Source organism: Drosophila takahashii, chromosome 3R (assembly GCF_030179915.1).
Source record: "Drosophila takahashii strain IR98-3 E-12201 chromosome 3R, DtakHiC1v2, whole genome shotgun sequence".
NCBI lineage: Eukaryota > Metazoa > Arthropoda > Insecta > Diptera > Drosophilidae > Drosophila > Drosophila takahashii.
The window spans coordinates 27,928,550-27,952,112 of NC_091681.1; the positions used below are offsets into that span (position 1 = coordinate 27,928,550).

The 23,563-nt window shown below is 44.8% G+C and overlaps 2 protein-coding genes across 3 annotated transcripts; one reads left to right on the top strand and one right to left on the bottom strand.

Moving 5' to 3' along the window:
- The first annotated feature begins 131 nt into the window (after positions 1-131).
- mino (glycerol-3-phosphate acyltransferase mino) lies at positions 132-8,420 on the top strand. 2 transcript variants are annotated; one of them, XM_017143477.3, is made up of 8 exons: positions 132-986; positions 4,672-4,789; positions 5,320-5,484; positions 5,544-6,538; positions 6,801-7,105; positions 7,166-7,503; positions 7,562-7,874; positions 7,933-8,420. In XM_017143477.3, exons 1-8 carry the CDS (start codon positions 874-876, stop codon positions 8,139-8,141), a joined length of 2,556 nt encoding a protein of 851 aa, XP_016998966.2. In that variant the 5' UTR covers positions 132-873; the 3' UTR covers positions 8,142-8,420. The 2 variants fall into 2 exon arrangements, with proteins under 2 accessions (XP_016998966.2, XP_070073237.1); XM_070217136.1 differs by lacking the exons at positions 132-986; positions 4,672-4,789 and adding an exon at positions 5,114-5,234.
- NSD (Nuclear receptor binding SET domain protein) lies at positions 8,120-13,383 on the bottom strand. The gene is made up of 5 exons (XM_017143476.3): positions 12,960-13,383; positions 11,621-12,866; positions 9,101-11,555; positions 8,913-9,038; positions 8,120-8,854 (listed from the first exon to the last, which is right to left on the bottom strand). Exons 1-5 carry the CDS (start codon positions 13,252-13,254, stop codon positions 8,678-8,680), a joined length of 4,299 nt encoding a protein of 1,432 aa, XP_016998965.2. The 5' UTR covers positions 13,255-13,383; the 3' UTR covers positions 8,120-8,677.
- Positions 13,384-23,563: the final 10,180 nt, after the last annotated feature.

The following is a 23,563-nucleotide window of genomic DNA, read 5'->3' on the forward strand; positions in this document are numbered from 1 at the left end:
TTTAGTACGGCTCTCTTTTTGATCGTCCGCTGTCTCGCCGAGCGATCCATTATCACCAGCTGATAACAGCAGATGTGGCGGCTGTAGCTTTCGTTATCTTCGTGCCGCCGCCGATCTTGGGCTTCGTACACGTTCGCACATCCATATGTGCCGTACACACATATTTATTGTCACACGTTAATTGGCATTTAATTAAACGTCGAGCGTCGTCGTCGCCGCTGTTATTCCACTGTGAACGCTCGAGTTGCGCGGTTCTACGTATCGCGCATCAATCCCTCTGCTGGGCGAATAAAAAGGGAAAACAAAGGCAGCGCCAGAATAAAGGATATAGTTGATTCAATTAACCGATGTAATTGCGAGACGGCACTTCGAAGGCAAACCGGTTTATCGGAATAAGTGCAAATTCTACCCACTTTATGGCTGCGCTGGCCAAAAAAGTGTAGATGTATAGATGCTATCTTGAGCGAAATCTCAAACCTCGGATCATACGATATTTCTATGTGCGGTGCGGGTCGCGACCGATGTCTGGTTATATTGGGTAGAACGCAATAATATATAGCCACCACCGATCGGCCAGGAGAGCGGCGAGAGAGCGAGAGCAGTCTGAAAGAGAGGACGCTGGAGCGTTTCGATGCGCTGTCGTATCGCCTCCTCCATTTTCCATAAATATATTTTTTTTGCACTATAGTGCTGGTTGTCTGGTAGTCGCTGCCACTAAAAGGGTCGCTCTCCCTCTGATTAGTCGCGTTTAATCATCAGGGTCGCAGCGTTTCGGAGGGCACTTCCGATCACTTGCCCGCCGGCTGATGCCGGAGCATCACTTGGACTTGCCGCCACCCATCCAAGCCAAGCCAACATAATCGCCAGGCCATCATGTTGACGACCGTCCTGAACTTTGCCCAGCGCGTCGCCGAGATTTCTTTGCTCGGCGGCATCGAGATTGCATCAGTTGCCCTTATTGTCTACTACATATTCGCCAAGACGAGGTGAGTACGAATAGGCGTAGATGGAAGCCAAATAAATCCCATAAACTGGGTACATATGTATGTATATATGCTATGTGTGTACCGCCCCAACCTCCAAGTTCAAGTAACGCTGCCGAGGAAGAAGCGCCGTTATTCTTAGAGGCGCACTCGCAAGTTATCCAATGCATGCAAAATGAACCACAGTGGTGCTTCCCTAAGTCGAAAGTCCATTGGTCACACCACCTTTAGTGGGGGATATAATATTGGGCTTTTTCCAAAATAGGTCATTAATTGGGGATTATTTCTTATCTTAATGGCTCCTACCTGTTGTTTTGGCTCAATCTTTTATGGTTAAGATTACTTGGATGGAACACAAATTCTATTAAAATCATATTATACGTTACTAAGTTTAAAGATCGAAATATATTATCAGTAATCAAGCTGAAATCCAACTTTTTAGTTTTTCGATTAAGATTAAACAGCACCCACCTGTTGTTTTGCTTCTACATTTTATCATCTTGATTAGAAAAATATAAATAGATTTAAAAAAAACCTTGTGTTTATGATTATGATATTAGCAATATGTCATGAATCATGGTTCTGGTAGTTTTGACATTAATAGTTTGAATGTTGAAGACCCATAATTTTGTATACCTTTCGTACCATTGAAAGTAATCTTATTAAGATGTAATTGGTTGCTTAATTCCAAAACAGAATTATGTAATCAAAAGTAAAAAGAAAGTGGGTACGTGTTATAGAGGTTCGACTGTAGTTATGCTTTGTTTTGTTATTGATCGCACAGGTGGTTGCTCCATTGGCCATGACTCACAATAGCCCTTTGTCCACTTAGGCACTTGGCCCTTTGTGGAATGCAAATTGGTAGATTTCCGCTTATCATCCACGTGCTAATTTCCACTGGGAGGCTGCCTTGGGGTCATCGGTTCAGTGACGTCAATAGTGTTTTTGTTTACTCTAGCACAAACACTTTCTCCCCCACTCCCACCCACCGAAACATCCCCTTCTCCCGTCCATCGAGTACTCTTCTCGCAAGGCGCAATTTCTGATGGTGCACTCGCACAGATAACAACTGTATCCCCCACCCACATTTCGCCCGCAAATCATTCTTGGCAACAATTATCGGAACGATTGTCGCTGTTAAATTTGCACCTAATTATCTGATTAAGATTTCACAACGGCTATTTCCGTAATCTAGCTGGATTTCGACCAGCTTGTGGGCCACAAAGAAAGCCTGGTCCTCATCTCGTATCGGTCGGCAATAAAAGTACGTGCACTCAGAAAAAAAATCGCCCTGAATTTTAGAAAATCGCCATACTTTTTAAGCCAAAGGCAGCTCGCCTTGCCTTTTAGAAAAAATATTTCTAAAAATTAGAAAAAAAATTTCTTAAATTTAGGGTTGGTTTTTGCAAAATTGAATAAGAAGAAGAAAAAAAAAATCGGGGAATCGGGAGTTATGCCGACTGGGTGGAGTCTGTCGGTGTGGGGTGTTGTTGTTGGGGTTCTCGTTTTTCAACTTATTTTTCTGTCCTCTATTTAAACACATGGATGACGTCACGATGCTTGTACACAAACACACTTTTAATCTTTAATTGTAACTGAAATAATAACTGAAATTATTATATTATTTATTAATGATAAGCATAAAAATCAAATAACTTACTATCTTGAGGAAAACATTTTGGTCGCTCGCGGGATTCGAACCCCTTACCTCACAGTTTGCAGTCAAACACTCTACTAGCTGCGCCAGGGAAGCATCACGAGAGGCGCTGTACAAAGTACATTCTCATTCTGTTCTCCTGGGTTCTAGGTTTATACTCTTATTTATCCATTATGTGTGTGTTAGCTTACCTAAATCCTTATTTGTATTAAAGTATACATTTTAATGCGCAAAAAAAAAAAAAAAAAAGACGCAAAAAATGTCCGCCTCGACGTGGGATCGAACACACGCTTCCGAATATAAGCGTAGAAAACAAATAATCCGCTCGCATTAGACCCCTAGGCTACCGATTGGGCCAATTTTCTAAAATGTAAGGCGATTTTTTCTTAGTTTGAAAGAAAAATTTCTGAATAACAGAAAATTTTTCTAAAAGTGGATAACAAGAGGAGTTGATCTAATCAGGGTAAGTTTTTCTTATTATTTAGAAAAATATTTCTGAAAAATAGAAATATTTTCTGAATTTCAAGGCGATTTTCAAAGTATGGCGATTTTCTAAAATTTAGGGCGATTTTTTTTCTGAGTGTGTGAACCCCACTTGGCCTAGACCTCTAAATAATCCGTTCGATCCCACAAGAAGACTGGCACACTTTCGAGTGCCTTAAACTGCAAAATTTTCCACAGCTCGAGATGATTGTGATGACCACTCCAAGATTAGCACAATAATAGCTTGTATTGGCTTGAAATCAAGTATTATAATCTCATCGATCTTTAGCAGGAAGTCTCTTGCTGGCAATTATTTATAGTATTATTATTTGTCTTAAATTCGGCCTTAAGTATTAAACTTTATGGTCAATATCCAAATTTTAGAGAAGAGTTTTGCGTCTAAATTTAAAATTAAATTTAGGAATGCTGATTATCAGTTTAATATACCTCTTTATGGTAATAGTTTTTGGCTTATTGTGTAATTATATTATTAACATAGCTTGCTTAAATCTGATGAAGATCAATAGAACAAAAGGACCTATTCATTAGGATAAATGAGAGCATAAGGATTTATTCCATTATAACTTAAAACGTATAGAAGTGATCCCGCAGAAGGCAGAGGAAACTTGTAGATGTGAAAGATCACCCAGTGATAATGACACTTGTTGTAATGGATTCGCAACATAGTTAAACGCTATTGTTTAATTTGCAAAGTTTGTTGCACCTCTTTATCCTCATCTGGATAAATCTAACGGTTTTTATCCTTTGCGGTCTGGCCACTCTGTTGGTTAAAAATTTAATTACAGTGAACACTCATGACTGTAAAAATGTAATTTTGTTGAGTTTTTTACTGCACATAATGCAGTTTTTATAGAAAGTTGTATATTTTTAATTTGTCAGAAAGTAATCCAATCGAGTAACGGTTCCGCTACAAAAGAATTCAGCGTAAAGAATACAATGTGGCAGTAAAACAAATTAATGGGAGGAAAACGTGCTTTTTAACGTAATAGCAGAACGAACGCTGGTGTAATCATATTTTATTAAAGGTATATAAAGGTATTAAGGTATTCAAGTACACCTAAAGATTAGGGGAAATCCACGAGACTTTAATGAAATTATTCAAATAAGCGTTGTTCAAAAGGTATGCAAAGTTTGTTTATGTTTTTCGCACATAGTAGAAAAACAATTTTTAGCCTCTGGACATGTCAGCTGATTTTCAAGCACTGATGATGATTCCGTTATACAAAGAGCGCTCAAAGTTCAGTTGTGTGCCATATTTTATGAGCAACTAAACACTTATCAATAGCAGGCACTACTTAAAAACGTACACCATTTTCCATATAAAAATATATATATTCGATTAATGCGCTGGGCTAATGAACTCTGGCGATTTGGACTGTAGAACCGCTGAAGTGGCCGAATATTAATCGAAGAGGTGTTGTATTTTTAATTGCGTGCTCCTGATTTCAGCACCACCCACGGTGATTGTACTGCATTCTATTGATACCGATTGATTGTAACGCCTTCCCGATCTGATTCTGATTGCAGAGCCCCCGTTATCATCGCTGGCCTGTTTCCCAACCTGAATCTAACCTACCGGACGAGCTACCTCAGCAAGATCAACACCATTCGCAGCGATCTCCTGGTCACTTTGCGATCATCCAATGTAAGTTTCCCCGCCTATCAGTCACCCATCCTCCATTAACATTACCGTTAACCCCACCGCATAGTACACGCTATGACGCAATTGCAGGGAGTGACTAGTATTGCAGATAAGCAAATAATTCCACTCAATGAATTGTGAATCCGCATCGGCGATTGCAATTGAGTCAAAGTCCCCAAAGTTGTTAGCCTATATTTAAATTTATTTGTTTTTAAAAAATCGTTAAATAAAGGCACTATTTAAATTTGAATACGCGCGGCGTTGCCACCTCGTCCTGCCAATCGATAACAGTCCTGAAAGCTGAGCAGGATATCGGCCGTCGATTTCCTGCAAAAAAAGCCGGGCGCATGGAAATGCGAATAATTTAGCCGTAGAAAAGGTTGTAGAATAGTTGAATCTCGTAGCTATAATGACCCTGGAGGAGTTCCACGCTCGCGGCTGGTTCGAGGTACCATTCCGCCCGTCCACACACCGTCTATATGTAGACCAAGTTGCATCACAATCACACCACCGTTGCGATCTTTTCTTTGCAGGAGCCGAAGACCCAGAACTCGGTGGCACATGGCATCGGGACGCAGAATATGCTGGAGCTGACCCCGCAGTCGGGTCAGAAGCCCTTCAAGAAGCTTCTCGACTGGGGCGTGCTGTTTCCCTACGTTGCCCAGGTGGTGCGCAGCGAGAAGTTCGAGTACCGACAGGTGGGTGACCCCTTTCAGCTCACTTTGAACCCCCACTGACCTTGATCCGCAATCACCAGGTCACCGAGATCGTGCACAACGATGCTGTGCTGAAGCACGCCGTCAAACAGGCCGCCGAGCAGACGCTGCGGGAGCAGCGGTACGCCAAAAATGGACATCGGCTGCTCACGCGCAGCGCCAGCGGAGATCAGGAGGCGCAGGAGGAGGAGGACGAGAAGAGGGGCATCTCCTATCAGGCCATTCTGCGCAAGCAGGAGCAGCGCGCCATTAGCATCCTGAAGGACATGGGCTCCACCCTGAACAACGGCCTGCTGGCCTTCACCTCCTGGATCCTGTACAAACTGCTCCCGTGCTTCCTCTCCGGCGTCGTGACCAACACCAAGCAGATTGAGATGCTGAAAACAGCCACGGAACGATCGCCGGGCACCCCGTTGATATTTGTGCCGCTGCATCGCAGCCACTTGGACTACATCATGGTCACGTGGATACTCACGAATAACGACATTCGCAGTCCGCTGGTGGCCGCCGGCAATAATCTGCAAATACCCGTTTTCGGTGGACTTCTGCGCGGTCTGGGCGCGTTCTTTATCAAGCGCAAGATCGATCCAGTGGAGGGCAAGAAGGATGTCCTGTACCGGGCCGCTCTTCACCTGTATCTCACCCACGCCCTGAAGCAGGGACACAATGTGGAGTTCTTCATCGAGGGCGGACGGACGCGCACTGGCAAGCCGTGCATGCCCAAGGGCGGCATCCTCTCGGTCATTGTGAACGCCTTCATGGATGGCAGCATACCGGATGCCCTGCTGGTGCCCGTGTCCGTCAACTACGAGCGTCTCGTCGACGGAAACTTCGTGCGCGAGCAGAAGGGCGAGAAGAAGATACCCGAGTCGTTCAGCAAGGCTATTTCGGGCATCTGGAAGGCCCTCAAATCGAACTACGGCCTCATGCGCATCGACTTCAACGAGCCCTACTCGATACGGGAGCTGGTCAACTCGTACAACAAGATAGCCCGGGAGGACGGCAACAATGCCAAGGTCTACAAACCAGCTGCCAGGTAGGCCGCTCAAAATTATTTATTATGGGTGTTAAATTGTATACCTTTTGGGATTTCTGATTGCTAGCTGTAAATCACACATAATTGTCAAAAATAGGACTTTTATTTGTTTGCTTTTCTAATTGTTTAAAATTTATTGCCCTACTTATAAGTTATCATCGAAAAATATTTATGTAATATTCCGATGAATCAGAAAGGGTATAGCAAGACCAAAAATGCAATAACTAATTGGTTTTCCTTCTCTTATCTCTCTTTATTTTAGAGTCCTGCAGCACAATCAGTCTACGTCCTCGCTGTACGGCACCGATGTTGTGTGCGAGGAGCACCGCAATCTCATCGAAAGCATCTCGCGCCAGGTGGTCTTCGACTGCGCCGCCGCCACCTCTGTGATGTCCACGAATGCGCTGGCCTTTCTACTGCTCACCCGCTTCAGGAACGGCGCAGAGGAGCAGATTCTGGCCGAGGCCCTGGATGACTTGCGAAACTCGTTATCCGGCTGCAAGGACATTGGTTTTTCCGGGGAATCCTCACAGATCCTTGCATATGCCTGCGACCTGCTTGGCTCAGGTAGCTAAAAAGGCGTCTTTTTAATCTATATGTTTGCCTAAATCAATTTTAATTGTCTAGGTCTTGTCACTCGCACTCGGGATGAGAATGGGCGTTTGGTCATTAAGCCTGTGAATTCAGTGGAAAGCTTTATTGAGCTGGCCTACTACTCAAACATGCTGACCCCTCACTTTGCCCTCAGTTCGATACTGCTGGCCACCTTCCACTCCCTGCTTCCGGAAACGGAGAACAAAAAAGACGCCGGAGTGACTCGAAAAAAGCTGATGGACACCGCCCTGGAAAACTGCCAGATATATCGCTACGAATTTATTTTGAACAAGCCGACTCAAGTGCTGGAGAATTTACTGTACAAGCAGTTGGACGACCTCTTGATTAGTGGCTGCCTTCGGTCGGAAAAGGTAGAGTATATATTAAAAACCTATTAACTTTATTTGGTTAATAAATTCTCAATGATAGCTACACGATGATGATCCGAATGCTGCTGAAAGCAGACGCCTAGCTAACAGCCTGGCTGATTGCCTGGACGAGGACGACGACTACCTGCATGTGGGCAACGGCGAGGTTGATGAGCCCAAGTTGCTGTTCGCCAGCGAAACTCTGACGCAGCAGCGCTATATTTGCGAGGTGCTGGCGCCCTTCGCCTGGACATATGTGACGGTGGCGCAGTCCCTGCAGATACTTCACCGAAACTCCATGTTGGAGTCCGAATTTATTAGCTTTGTGATTAACGATTTGAGCAGCAAAGTCAAGCGCGGCAGCTGCATCTATGGTAATTGATTCTTAAGAATTTATGATTACGTTCAATATAATTGACTGACTACTTTCAGCTGAAAGCATATCAACTGACTCCGTGCGAAACTGCCTGAAACTGTTGGAGAAATGGTCTGTGATCGAGGTGTGCAACCAGCAGGGCATGCGCCTGATCTCACTCAACACGCTCTACGAGATGTCTCGAGAGTCGCTCAACGCGATCGTCAAGAAGATTGACGCAATTGTGCCAAAATTCAATACTGGTTACTTCAATGTAACGCCCTAACCAACGGGGCTCGCTTTATTTTTGGCACTCTTTTTATATCCTTGTATAGTGCATATTCACTTAAGTTTAAAGTGCGTACTCCTAGATCTTAGACTTAGATATGTCTAGTTTTATAGTCATACGAGTTTATATATGCCAAAGTGCTAGCTTTACTGTAACTAAGCGACAAAACAGTGAAATATGAACAAATTTCTAATGTATAATTTAAAAACATTTTCTATGTGCGGCCAGAGAGCGGCAGGACAAACGAAAACAATACAATATATCATCTATACTGAACTGATTGATTAAACTTTATAATTTTATAATATAGGCAAATAGAACAGCTTACAAAAATAATCTTCTCGCTTTATTTTCACAACATCGATCTGGGGAGCATAATCTGGACCAATTGTCTACTAAACATAGCTGTAACTTTTAGGAAATAAATACATGCGGTACAGGTTAAAAAAAGAATCCAAAATGCAACAATAATGTAGTGTTAAAAATAATATTAGATTGGGCTCAAGCGACTATTGCTTTTATCTAATTGGCATTCATTGCTCTTTCTTAACTTCTACTGGCTCATCGTCGGCACTAATGTGTTTAACCTTTGGAGCCTTTTTAACCTTTTTGGCAGCCGCAACGTGGATACGAACGGTGGATCCCTTTCCGCGTCGGATCTGTTTCAACTTGGCACTGCCTTTTCCCTTGCTTGTCTGCGCATTTGATTCCTAAATATCGAACATGTTTTAGGCATTTCTTGGATAATATTTTTGTTAGCCAACTCACCTTTGGTGTGCCATCCTTGAGCTTCCCACCGATCTCGCCGGAACACCGAGTTGCTCCACAGAAACAGACCTTCTTGCTGTCGTTCATTAGATCGTCCCACAAGTAGTTAAATGTTAGTTCCGTATTCTGTTAAAATAAAAGATTGGTTAAAGACTGTAATTAGGATTAAACTTTAATGTAAATCTTACCGAAGGAATGTCCTTAATGGCAAATAAGCCCACTCTATGGACGCAGTTGACGGTCCACTTTTGGGTCTCGCAGTTGGGCTCGCACGAGTGGTTCATGAACCGAGCCAAGTTGCCTTTCGGTCCGGCATCGATTATAAAGTCCTTTTCCACGCCCAAGAAGTAGTAGTTCTCGTCGCGATCTCTCTGCTTCTGCACCATGCGCTGCTGGAACTCAGCATGGTTAATCACCTCGCCCACATACTCAATGACAAAATCGCCCTGAGCAATGGGCTCCCGATTGACGAGTCCGAATCCCCGCTCGTTCATGTAAACCACCTCCAGACGTGGCGATTTGCGCAGCTCAAACATTTGGTTTTCGCAACGATTGCCAGCCTTGCAATACTCAGGATGGCATTCGTTGAAAAGTATGCGGTTGAGGCAGTCGGAGTCCGGACCGCAGGGATGTTCGTCGGTTGGCTGGCAGTAGCAGGCACTCAAATCCTCCAGATTTTGGGTGAATCGCACCGGCGGCACCGCCTTGTTGGCCTTGATTTTCACGTATGGCTGCGGATGCAGCTTGTTACCGCTTTGCCGTCCAATCGCCTGCTCCTGACGCCGGGCTTTGATTATTTTCAGGAAGCGCGAAGCCTCCTCCACGCCGGTGGTGTAGTTCCGGAACAGCTGCGACTTGGTCTTGTGGCCATCGCCCGTATCCCCCTCGATGTAGAGGTAAACGCGACGCCTGGAAATCCAGCCGTGATCGTGGGTGCCAAAGAATCGCACAACAAAGTCATTCTCCCCGTGGGCTTTCTTCAGGATGTTGCTGGGTATCTCGGTGGGCGGCAGGATGATGGCCGGCCACCAGCGGAAGTTGTTGAACTTGGCCCACACGATCTCGCCGTACAGCGGCAGTCGTCCGCTCTCGCACTCCTCGCAGATGTAGCTCTCGTTCTTCTTGATTGGAATATTTCGGCAGTGCGCGTGCACGGCAATGGGGCAAGTTTCGCAACAGACCAGTTCGCCGCCCTTCACGCAGATGTAGCACCACAGCACATTGACGTGGGCATCCGCCTTGGCCATGTTGTGTCGCGGACAGATTATGTGGGTGGCATTTAGCATCTGAGTGCCGGCTGGAATGCAATGCGAGTCCTGGTGATAGGTGGCCGGGCAGCGAACGCACTTGGCCAGTTTGGAGCTGCCCAGCTGCTGGAACTTGCCGCTGGGATCGTCCGAGACGCATGTGTGGCACACGTGGCGTGGGCAGCGGGCCGACAGCTTGCTGCTGTTCGCCTGCGGCCAGTACTTGCAGCAGCTCGTGTGGAATCGCTTGCTGCACAGCGGTTGGCTGCAAGTCAGAAGCTTATCTTCGGTTGGGGTCATTGGTGGTTCCTCCTCCTTGGTTGGAGTGATGGGTAAAGCATTTGCCGGTGACTCAATTTGGTGGCAAATGACACAGCCCTCCGGTTCGCCTATATTGCATTCGTGGCAAACTAGTGGAGTGCCACCAGTGGCAGCCACCTTGGCATCGGCTGTCACATGCTCTTCATCGGGACTCGGCGACTTGGATGTGGGCGAGGCGGCGATGGCCCTTCGACTGCCTATCTTGGGCATAGGAGCACCTGTCTCCTTTCGCTCCAGACAGTCGGCATGCAGCCAGCTGGAGCAACTGCGCGAACAGCGCACCAGATCGGAGCCCGCCTGGTAGCAGTACTTGCACACCGGCTCGCGGCTGAGCCCGCGGAAGAGATACTTGCTGTCCAGCCGCAAGATATCTTCGACCACCTCCTCGATGGGCCGGTTGACGGTCCTCTTGGGCTTGGGAGCCTCCGACAGGCGACGTTCCGGCTCCGAAGGTGCCGGCGTTGTACTGGGCGTCACTACGGGAGTCATACTGCGACGCACCATCATGGTTTTCAGGCGATTCGACAGCCGTTTGATCGTGCCCACTCCATTGCTGCGGCTCACCACCGATGAGCCCAACGGCTGCTCCATCTCGCCGCTGGCGAAGTCACGCTCAAGCTCGCGCAATTGGATCTGCTTGAGGGACCAAATATTGCTGACCACGGCGAGCAGAACCTTCTCCACCTTCTCCTCGGACCGGTGCACCATCACGTACTCCTTGACGGCATCGAAGAGCTGGCCAAATTCGGGATTCTCGTAAATGGAGCCATCCGGGGTGAGGTTCTTCTCCGAGCTGCTTGCTGCCTGAGAAGGTGTCACTGCCATGGAGGTGGTACCCGTATCCGCTTCGGTGCCACCGCTCAGTTTGCGGCGCTTGGCCCGCTTCTCGTTTTTGCTCTTTACGGGCGAGAATGCCGGACTGAAGGGCGACTCGGAGCGCTCCCTCTTGACGGCCACCAACTGGGTGATTGGTCTGTTGTGCAGGTTGTCCGTGGAGTCGTACAGACTGCTGCCCACATCCGAGGTGTCCTGCGTCATGGATTTGGTCCGTTTGCGCTTTTGTTTGTTGAGTGTGCTGAGATCGGATGAAAGAAATGTAAGCATTACACTAAGATTTAACTATGAAACTGGATTACTTACATCACACTCTCGTAGATCTGGTAGAATTTCTCGAGACGATCGGCGTACGGAACCTGGGTCATCACCTGGGCCTCATCAATGGCCTGTTGCCAGATGACCACCTTCGTCCTCTTGGGCATCATCTGTCGGTACTTGGCGCTCTTCACGCCGCTCTTGATTCGCACTTCCTCGCGCTGCTCCTCGAAGGCCTTGAGCCCGGCGAAGGTCAGCAGATTCTCCGGCTTGATCCAGTTGCGACGCCCGTTGTCCGCAAAGAAGCGCACATGCACCTGGATGGGCACCGTGGCGTTGTCCAGGGACGAGCGCTGCGGATGACTGGGCATGTTGCCCACAATCTGGCCAAAGGGATCCGGACAGACCATGCAGGGCCAGAAGCAGTACGAGAAGACCTTGCCCCAGAACAGATCACCCACTTGGTAGGTGGGCCAACCGGGATCGGTGACTATGGACAGGCCTTTGGCGCTGTCAATGCTCACGGAGGAGGGGGATTTGATTGACGTGGCCATTGCAGTGGAGCTCAAGTCGGGCGGCGACTTCAGGTCGACTTCTGTGGTGGCGGCAAATGGCAGGGCGAATGTAAGTTCTTCGGGACTCTTGTCCGCATCCTTTGGCTCTTCACCGGGCACTTGGGAACTGACCTCTTCCTGTTTGTTGTCTACATCTAAGCTGTTACTATCCTCCTGCTTAATAGGAACCTCAGCGGGTGTTTCAGTCTCGGATTTGATGGAGATCGGTGAAGTTTCTGTGTCTGGTTGTGAGGATTCTTCTGGCAGAGGAACTTCCTCTTCGCTGGGCTCTAGCTTCACAGACTTTGCCTCTTCCAGGGCGTCTGCTTCCTGGTCCGCCGACACTCTCGACTTGGACATGCGCTTCATTTTGCGCTTCAGCTGCTTGCGAACGGCCGGGCGGATGGCCAGCTCCTCGGAGTCCGCCTCGAAGCCCGTGCTGTTGGGCGAACTAGCGCCGTTCTTGATCAGCAGCTTCTCAATGGGGCTCATGTAGGCCTTGCTGCCTCCGCTGAGCAAGGGAGCACCTCCCCCTCCTCCACCGGTGGTCTTCGGGGATGCAATGTCGCGGGACAGGGTCTCGCAGGTACTGTTACTTAGGGCCGCCGCTTGGGTCACGCGTCGCCTCGTCGTGCGTACCGTGTCATCCGAGTCGGAAAGCGGCGTGGGCGAGTTGGCATTGGCAAAGCCAATGTATTTGGGGCTCAGGGCCGATTGCAAGTTGATAAGATCGCGTTTTCCTACAGCGGCACACAGACGCGCGCACACAAAGGCAGATAAATTAGCATATGGACGGCATAGGACGGGGAATGTTGCGCCATTGTTATACTCACTGTTCGCCATGGGCAGGCGCTGCTGTTTGGGTGTTGGCGTCTGCCGCTGATTCTCCGCCTCGGACTCCTCGGTTGCCGCCAGCAGCTCCGCGTTCTGGCCGGGATTCTGCTTCAGCAAGCGGCGCACGGGCGTATTGTTGCCGGCGTCCTTCGAGATTTCACCATCGTCTCCTTCAGTGGCCATCGACTCGTCGTCGTTGGCAGCATCATTGGCCAGGGGCTCGGAAGCGGAGTTGCACAACACATGGGCGCCGTCGCCCGCGGCCTCGGAGTGCGCATCCGTGATCATCTTCATAGTGCCGTCCAGTTCAATCGCGCTATTATATTATTAACCAAACACACGCTTAATAGTTGTGTTGCGCCAAAACCATGGGCATCGCATCGCGGGTGTTATCGATGACGCTGTCGATGCATCGATATGTTCGCTTTGGATTTAGCAGGGACTCACTCCAAAATCAGTGTCACGCACAGTGGGTCGGAAAAAACCCTTTTTTTTATATTTATTTTTATTTATTTATTTAAATAAAGTTACAAAAGGACGTCATGTCTCACGTGTCCTGAAGCAGTAATGCGTTTCTTGTATTGTTGTTTCAGTTTTCTATTATAAGTTATAAGATTAGTTACTCGCCATTGTAGGATTGCTTGTCTTTTGGCTAAGATTGCTTTCGGCCCAAAAGTAGGCAACAGAGTTTGGTCTACATGGTTTAGTAGAAAATATAGTCTCTTGAGCCAGAACTCCCAAAACTTCACCAAATTGGTGAGTAGGCTTGAGCTACAGGTCGGACTCAGGGTCCCGACCCGAAGTCAATTTCGTTTGGAGTCACACCAAAATTACCAGTGGATCGAAGAAGAAGTTAGTTGCAAGTGCAAAGATCAAAGTTACACAAATTAAAGGAAATCCAAAATTTCCAAAATTCCCGGCAATCGCCGTTACAAGTGGCTTAAAAACCAAAAAAACACAAGTGCTAAAGTGCCAACCCCTAGTGGGTGGCACCTAATTACATAACCCCGGTCCGCCAAAAGCCAGGCTTGGGCGTAAGAGGCGTCTGGAGAACAAAAGGGCCAACAGGAGTGAAGTTATATACCCATCAACCGATCAATCAGCACCAGCAGCAGCAGCAGAATCCGAGATCCCTCAGCAGCAACCAAAGCGCCGAGAATTTGATTTATATATATTATCTACATATTTTTGATACTTTCTACATCTACGTTTATATGTTGTAGAATAGCCCAGTAGCCAGCGAAATTTAGGCTAGGGTCCATTTACCGGCAATACAGTCCGTAAGCCGTAGGGAAATATAGCCCAAGAAAAAAAAATGAATTAATCAACCCCTCAAATACAAAATCATTTCTAATTACATTTAAAAACTTAAAGTAACGAATTTTACGCGGCATTTTACGCCGCTAGGAGCAGATCAACAGCTGAAATTTAGTTTAAGTAGTTTTAAGAGTATAGCAATCAAGAGAGAAGGTCAATAACAGGAAAATATGCATTAGAGCTGAGCAGTCCCGTCTTTCCATGTACAATTCCCTTCCCTCTCCCATAACTTAACGGCAGAGTACCGTACCGCTGAAGATTACGAGTAAGGCGAGTGAGAGTAACTTAAGCAATCTCTTAAGTAGTTGAGGTTCTCTTTCACAGGCCCCTTCGAGAAGCGCTTCATCGTGGGAAACAAAGTGAGTCCATTGTAATGAATCTCAACTACCTTTTTTTTTAAATAACACAAAAGTCCAAAGAGACAACAAACATTAAAATTTAACCCCCTTACTAAATGCCGTAATAAAAATAAAAAAAAAATTAAAGAAAACTTCAAATTCCAAAAAATTTCCTCCCCATAAAGCCCAAACCACAACTCCCTGCTCAATAAAATAAAATTTTAAGTCACACATATAATGCCATAATTTTACATGCTTACACCCATTATACCCGCTCTCTACATTTGTATTATTTCATGTAAAAGCTAGATGTTATATACATGAGCACTGAAATATTCAGCGATCGCTAAATTTAATTTTTATTCATTAAATTCGCAATTTTAAGTTCAATCTATATGTTAATCACTTCTTAGGATCCTAATGCTCTTGTTTAGAATTAAATTTTGTCAGTTAATAGGATTATTCTATGTTTAAAAATAAAATTTATAATGTGGTCTAAAGTTGAGTAGAGTCCATAGGGAAGCCATGCGTCGTCGAATGTTATCTGTCGTGTAAAGTGTAGTCGCCTTTTAGGGATCGCCATAAATATATCTGGTCGATGGTGATCATGGTAGGGAGGGCAAGTCAGCTTGAACAACCGCTGACATAAAGGCACTACATCCTTGTTCGTCCTTATCTGTCCTTTGCTAGTCAATAGTCCGGTCCATTAGTCCTGTGGAGATCCTCGTACCCTTTAGCACGCGAAGTAATAAGATTTTGTTGTTCGTCTATAGAGCAAGTAGCAGCGTTCTTAAAACCTATCCCCGACCCCCCTCTACTGGTAACTCATGCCGGAACCAGCGCGTGCTCTACGTAGGCTACAAATTACACCAGCTCTCGAAACGTAGTTCGCTACAGTATTCTAATATATAACAATAAACTTATTTGGCGCCCAAACGTGTGTGGCCCGATTCTGTCATGGCGACAGTTCGATCCGGCAAGGCCAGATCCATTAAAAAAATATTTAAAACCGTCAGTAACATCAGACGTTAGTCAAGAGAATCTCCACAGCATTCATCCGCTAGATTAGGTGCGGCGAGGAGTGATTTACGGATCACAACTCCTTGCATACTATTAGGCCGCTGGAAAAGTTTTAGCTATTTAGCTTTAACGCCGCTACCTAATTAAACTTACGCATAGGGCGTTGTTTATTGGCTTAATAAATTTGCCATCCCGTCTTTTAGCGTGGGAAGTATTATTTTTTTTTTACTGAAGTTTAATATAGAATTGTACAGAACACTTGTTGCCGGTTGCCTGGTGTATCTGGTATAGTCTGTGTTTTATGCGAAGTTCAAGAATTTTATTAATACCAGATGTTATATGTAAGATTAAGAGTCTGTTTTCGAGAATCTGAACAATAGGAGCCGGATGTTGCCGTTTTGCCATGCGGTGAACCGATTAAGTAGGTATTTTCGTTAATAGATCGTCATCTGAAAACGATATCTTTCACCTTTCTAGTCAATTTTTTTTGTAATTTAATTTTGTTTTGCGTATTAATCTTTTTGTAGTGGAGTTTTAGGCGGAATTGTACAGAACACTTTTGGCCGTTTGCCTGGTGTGTCTGGTATAGTCTGTATATAATACAAGTTGCAAAAAGTTATTTGATACAAGATGTTAAATGTAAGATTAGTGAATCTGTTACATGGAAATCCAGATATTACAGGAGCCTCTTGTTGCCGTTTGCCTTGAGGTGAACCTTTTTATTGTTTTTGTGTAATAGTTCGTCATCTGAAAACGACATCTTCCACTTGTAATTACATTTTATTATTAAAAATTTTAGAGTCAATAGTATTACATTTCATTACCGACAGGACTTAGCAGGACAAGGAACTTTACAAAAAGATAGCAGAAAACGATTGCATGGCACCCCAAATTTTGAGAGTTTTATTTTTGATTTTTTTCGATTATTTATTTATTTATTTATGTTTTGTTTATTTATTATTTTTTTTGCTTACTATTATTTATTTATTTTATTTATTTATTTTTATTATTAGGTAGATATTTTTTCAATTATTATTGCAAGATTCCGGAGCTGTAGGTCTTGTTGAAATGTCCCTAGCACACAGCACAGAAGATCTAAATAAAATAGTAGAGAACGTTTGTCAGATCTGCGCAAAACCTATTTCCTTTCCGATCCAATTGCTACACGCAAGGTGCGGTCACGATTTTCACCGAAATTGCTTCGCTACAAAAGCGGGGAAAACAAAAATCTGTCCTGTCTGCTCTAGCTCACTATCCTTCGCATCAGCGGAGAATTTAGCAGTTGATACTCCAACTAAACCTTCTGGCTCAAGAACCAAAACTCCAATAGTGCCACTTAACGTAGTAACTAGGTCGAAAGCTAATCAAGGCAAACCATCAAGCGACATCACAATGCCTACTGGTAACGACCAACAATCGTCTTCAGCCCCGACTGAACCTCAAACTGATTTTCAGTCGGCAATGGCCGAAACTATCAGGGTAGCCATTTCAGAAGCCTTAACGACTGCATTGGCCCAGCAAACAAAATGTTTCGCTGATGCTTTGGCCCAACAAACAAGAACCATGACCCAAGCGTTCGCAGGGAATTCGCAAGCCCAAGCGGCAAATTTTTCGCCTAACCAGATAATGTTAGACCCGATGTATAACCGAGGTAATACCGATCCTCAAGGTCCACCAAATCTAGGTCAGAATCGTAGTAGCAATTATTCGCCTGCCTCAGCAAGCAGCTCCTTAAGGCCAGATAAGATTGCTCAAATCATGGTTGGTTGGAAGCTACGCTTCTCAGGAAAAGGGCCAATGACTGTCGAAGACTTTATATACAGAGTAGAAGCTTTAGCAGGACAATCATTGGAGGGAAATCTTGAGCTAGTGGCTCAGAATGCTAATTTGCTGTTTGACGGAATCGCGAGCGATTGGTATTGGCGTTTTCATAAAAGCGTATCTGCAGTGCGTTGGTTCGAGTTAGTTGAAGGACTTAAAGGCCAATTCAAAGACGATAGAACTGACAGGAACATTCGAGCGGAAATAGACCAAAGGAAGCAACGGGGAAACGAAACTTTCGATGATTTCCATAGGATAATCGCTGCCCTTGCAGATAGACTGTCGCAACCAATGTCAGAGCAAGCAATGGTTGAAACTTTGCGGGCGAACCTCCTTCCAGAAGTCCAACATGAGATTTTGTATGAGCATACCCGAACTGTGCAAGAATTAAGACGACTAGTAAGGACCCGAGAAATTTTTATGCAAACCGTAGGAAAGCCGCAAGGATTTACACCGCGCCACGGACCACCCAGGAGGCAAGTCTGTGAGGTGCAATGTCAGGTAGAGACAGTAACAGAGAGCGAAGAGTCTGATGAAGATCAAGAGTTAGCGGCCATAAATCTGCGATGTTGGAACTGTAAAGAAAAGGGACATCCACATACCAAGTGCCCAGTACCGAAGCGGGTGTATTGTTTCGGATGCGGAGAAGACGGCCAGTACAGTCATACCTGCATCAAGTGCCACCCGTCAAAAAACTCAGCAGAGCGTGCCACAAAGGCACGCAAACAGATGGTCTCGAAGGCAACGATGACCGACCAACTAGATTCACTTCACTAACCCCAAAACCAAAATCAACTGCCCAGATTTCTTCCAAAACTGAGTTAGAGAGCAATCATACCACTCGTTCAACAAGCCGTAGGGACAATTACAAATGTTTAAAAAAGAAAGAACGCAAGCTGTTGCTCTCAGCCATAGTGGGGCAACTTAACGATTTCAGGCCTTACGCGCAGGTTGAAATTTTGGGCAAAATGGTAGTTGGTTTACTGGACACTGGAGCGTCAGTCAGCTGCATAGGTGGGAGTCTGGCTGCAGAGCTACCAGAACTAAATATAAAATACTCTAGAATAACAGCAGGAATTCGAACAGCAGACGGGCAATCCCAACCGATAAGTGGTCGGCTAACTACAGAAGTGTCCTTCCGGGGCGAAAAGAAAACACTAACCTTCTATATAGTACCATCCCTAGCAGGAGATTTGTATCTAGGAATAGATTTTTGGAAGCATTTCCAGTTATTACCCGAAGCCTTCCGGGGCAACAATCCAATAGTGGCAGCATTAGAAGAGCCAATATCTCGTGAGCTCTTGCCTGACCAGCAGCAAGCGCTACTTCGTGCAATTAAGCTTTTCCCGTCGTACGCGGCGAAAGGTCTGGGAAGGACCCAACTACTCTCACACTCCATTGATGTGGCTCAAGCAAAACCCATAAAACAAAGGCACTATGCGGTATCTCCGGCAACGGAAAAACTTATGTATGCGGAACTGGATAGAATGCTAGAGCTAGGTGTAATAGAGGAGTCGTCCAGCGCTTGGTCCTCACCAGTAGTTCTGGTCCAGAAACCTGGTAAAGTAAGGCTGTGTATTGATAGCCGAAAGCTGAATGAAGTGACGGTTAAAGACGCATATCCAATGCCACTTATTAATGGAATTTTAGGTAGGCTCCCAAAAGCAGAATTCATAACTAGTTTGGATCTAAAAGACGCCTTTTGGCAGATCCCGCTAGATGCTAATTCAAGGGACAAAACAGCATTCACAGTGCCTGGAAGACCCCTCTATCAGTTTGTTGTTATGCCCTTTGGGCTATCTAATTCTCCCCAGACTATGTGTAGGCTAATGGATAAGGTGATCCCAGCGTCTCTAAGGAACGAGGTGTTTGTGTACTTAGACGACTTACTAATAGTCTCAGATACTTTTGAAAGACATATAGAAGTTCTGAAAGAGGTTGCGTCTCACCTTCAAAATGCCAAATTGACCATAAACGTAGAAAAAAGCAATTTTTGTATCAAGGAGGTTAAATACTTGGGACATGTGATTGGCCATGGAACCGTAGGCACAGACCCAGATAAAATATCCGCAATTCTGGAGTTCCCTAGCCCTCGCTCCATGAAACAGGTTCGCCGTTTCTTAGGAATGACGGGTTGGTACAATAAATTTATAAAAAACTTTGCCGCTTTAGCTTCTCCAATTACCGATACGCTCAGAAACAGAAAGAAATTTGCTTGGACTGAGGAAGCTCAACAAGCTTTTGAAATCTTGAAAGAACACATGTGTACGGCCCCTGTGTTGCATAGCCCAAATTTTGACGCTCCGTTTTCCATCCATTGTGATGCAAGCAACACTGGAGTGGGCGCTGTTCTAATGCAGGACGACGCCGAGGGAAACGAAGTTCCAATCTCCTTTATGTCCAAGAAACTAAACAAATGTCAATCAAATTACACAGTCACAGAGAAGGAGTGTTTGGCAGCTGTTTTGGCGGTAAAAAAATTCAGGGCATATGTGGAGGGACAAGAGTTTTCAATTATAACGGATCACGCGTCCTTAAAGTGGCTTATGTCCCAGGGAGACCTCAGTTCTCGTCTTGCACGATGGGCCCTAAAACTGCAGGGATTTAAGTTCAAAATCAGCCATAGAAAAGGAAGCCAAAATGTAGTGCCAGACGCCTTGTCAAGGACTTTTACGGAAGACCTTTCGGTCTTAGAAATATCTAGTTTAGTGGATATGGATGCTAGTGAGTTTAAAGGGAAAAACTACGAAGATCTAAAAGCAGCTATTTCCACAGGAGTACAACAATTAGGTGAGGTTAAGGTCAGCAACGGGTTTGTTTATCGTCGCGCTGAGCACGCTGCAGACGAGAAAGTGGCAGATGAATCCTGTTGGAAGCTGTGGCTTCCTAAAGAGCTAGTTCCAGATTTGTTAAAAAAAACGCATGAAGATCCCTTAGCAGCACACTGTGGCATAGCCAAAATGTTAGAAAACTTGAGAAGATATTTCTATTGGCCAAATTTAGCGGTAGATGTAAAAGATTTTGTCAATAGGTGCGAAGTGTGCAAGACAACAAAGCATCCCAGTCAGACTTTGAGACCAGCCTTGGGAAATACTGGCCAATCTGAAAGGATTTTTCAAAGGCTCTACGTGGACTTTTTAGGGCCGTATCCGCGTAGCTCGGAAGGGCATATAGGGCTTTTTATTGTAGTCGATCATGCATCTAAGTTTCCCTTTCTAAAAGCCGTAAAGAAATTTACCACAGAGGCTATTCTTCCATTCCTTGAAAAAGAAATCTTCCATTGTTTTGGCGTACCGGAAACTATTATTTCCGATAATGGAGTGCAGTTCAAATCAGTGGCGTTCAACGCTTTACTTGAGAGATATGGGATCGCACACTCCTATACGGCGATTTACGCTCCACAAGCCAACGCCTCAGAAAGGGTCAATAGATCGGTGTTAGCTGCCATCAAGGCGTACATAGATCCGAGTCAAAAGAACTGGGATAGTAAACTTAGTAGCATCTGTTGCGCGTTGAGGTCAAGTTTTCATTCGGCCATAAAAACGACACCGTACAGAATGGTTTTTGGGCAGCACATGGTAGTAGATGGAAAATCATATAAAATCATTAGGGAGCTAGGATTGCTAGAGGATAGAAATGTACAGTTCAGTAAGGATGACTCGCGAGACATAATAAGGCGTACGGCTCAGGATTCGATGGAAGCCCAAAGGGAAAGGAATGAAAGGGCTTATAACTTGCGGAGCCGAATTGTGTCTTACAGACCGGGTCAAGAGGTCTTTCGCCGGAACTTCCAGCAAAGCAACTTCGCAAAGGGTTTTAGCTCAAAGCTAGCACCGGTTTTTATAAAGTCTAGGATCCGAAAAAAACTGGGTTTGGCCTATTATGAAATTGAGGACCTCCAGGGAAGGTTAATTGGCAAATACCACGCGAAAGACTTGCGACAATAAGACAAGCTGGGATCTCCCTTGTGTCGATAGCGCACCCCAAGTGAGATTTTGGTGGGGGGGAACTGTAGGATTGCTTGTCTTTTGGCTAAGATTGCTTTCGGCCCAAAAGTAGGCAACAGAGTTTGGTCTACATGGTTTAGTAGAAAATATAGTCTCTTGAGCCAGAACTCCCAAAACTTCACCAAATTGGTGAGTAGGCTTGAGCTACAGGTCGGACTCAGGGTCCCGACCCGAAGTCAATTTCGTTTGGAGTCACACCAAAATTACCAGTGGATCGAAGAAGAAGTTAGTTGCAAGTGCAAAGATCAAAGTTACACAAATTAAAGGAAATCCAAAATTTCCAAAATTCCCGGCAATCGCCGTTACAAGTGGCTTAAAAACCAAAAAAACACAAGTGCTAAAGTGCCAACCCCTAGTGGGTGGCACCTAATTACATAACCCCGGTCCGCCAAAAGCCAGGCTTGGGCGTAAGAGGCGTCTGGAGAACAAAAGGGCCAACAGGAGTGAAGTTATATACCCATCAACCGATCAATCAGCACCAGCAGCAGCAGCAGAATCCGAGATCCCTCAGCAGCAACCAAAGCGCCGAGAATTTGATTTATATATATTATCTACATATTTTTGATACTTTCTACATCTACGTTTATATGTTGTAGAATAGCCCAGTAGCCAGCGAAATTTAGGCTAGGGTCCATTTACCGGCAATACAGTCCGTAAGCCGTAGGGAAATATAGCCCAAGAAAAAAAAAATGAATTAATCAACCCCTCAAATACAAAATCATTTCTAATTACATTTAAAAACTTAAAGTAACGAATTTTACGCGGCATTTTACGCCGCTAGGAGCAGATCAACAGCTGAAATTTAGTTTAAGTAGTTTTAAGAGTATAGCAATCAAGAGAGAAGGTCAATAACAGGAAAATATGCATTAGAGCTGAGCAGTCCCGTCTTTCCATGTACAATTCCCTTCCCTCTCCCATAACTTAACGGCAGAGTACCGTACCGCTGAAGATTACGAGTAAGGCGAGTGAGAGTAACTTAAGCAATCTCTTAAGTAGTTGAGGTTCTCTTTCACAGGCCCCTTCGAGAAGCGCTTCATCGTGGGAAACAAAGTGAGTCCATTGTAATGAATCTCAACTACCTTTTTTTTTTAAATAACACAAAAGTCCAAAGAGACAACAAACATTAAAATTTAACCCCCTTACTAAATGCCGTAATAAAAATAAAAAAAAAATTAAAGAAAACTTCAAATTCCAAAAAATTTCCTCCCCATAAAGCCCAAACCACAACTCCCTGCTCAATAAAATAAAATTTTAAGTCACACATATAATGCCATAATTTTACATGCTTACACCCATTATACCCGCTCTCTACATTTGTATTATTTCATGTAAAAGCTAGATGTTATATACATGAGCACTGAAATATTCAGCGATCGCTAAATTTAATTTTTATTCATTAAATTCGCAATTTTAAGTTCAATCTATATGTTAATCACTTCTTAGGATCCTAATGCTCTTGTTTAGAATTAAATTTTGTCAGTTAATAGGATTATTCTATGTTTAAAAATAAAATTTATAATGTGGTCTAAAGTTGAGTAGAGTCCATAGGGAAGCCATGCGTCGTCGAATGTTATCTGTCGTGTAAAGTGTAGTCGCCTTTTAGGGATCGCCATAAATATATCTGGTCGATGGTGATCATGGTAGGGAGGGCAAGTCAGCTTGAACAACCGCTGACATAAAGGCACTACATCCTTGTTCGTCCTTATCTGTCCTTTGCTAGTCAATAGTCCGGTCCATTAGTCCTGTGGAGATCCTCGTACCCTTTAGCACGCGAAGTAATAAGATTTTGTTGTTCGTCTATAGAGCAAGTAGCAGCGTTCTTAAAACCTATCCCCGACCCCCCTCTACTGGTAACTCATGCCGGAACCAGCGCGTGCTCTACGTAGGCTACAAATTACACCAGCTCTCGAAACGTAGTTCGCTACACCATCCTGTTATGTATTCAAGTTATTTGTTCCTATTTGTTCTGTACGATTTATAGCCATTAAGTTGGCTGATCAATGTAAAATTATATGAGTTACATTAGAAAAATTTAAATAAAGCTAACTTAAAGTTAAAACTATAAGCTTACTAAATTAAATTCTTTTATTTATTTTTATT

Coding starts and splice junctions, on each gene's coding strand:
- mino (XM_017143477.3), top strand. CDS start 874: ATGTTGACGACCGTCCTGAACTTTGCCCAGCGCGTCGCCGAGATTTCT. Junction 7,106..7,165: donor CTGCGACCTGCTTGGCTCAG/GTAGCTAAAAAG, acceptor TTAATTGTCTAG/GTCTTGTCACTCGCACTCGG. Junction 7,875..7,932: donor GCGCGGCAGCTGCATCTATG/GTAATTGATTCT, acceptor GACTACTTTCAG/CTGAAAGCATATCAACTGAC.
- NSD (XM_017143476.3), bottom strand. CDS start 13,254: ATGAAGATGATCACGGATGCGCACTCCGAGGCCGCGGGCGACGGCGCC. Junction 9,039..9,100: donor CCATTAAGGACATTCCTTCG/GTAAGATTTACA, acceptor TTATTTTAACAG/AATACGGAACTAACATTTAA. Junction 8,855..8,912: donor TCAAGGATGGCACACCAAAG/GTGAGTTGGCTA, acceptor TTCGATATTTAG/GAATCAAATGCGCAGACAAG.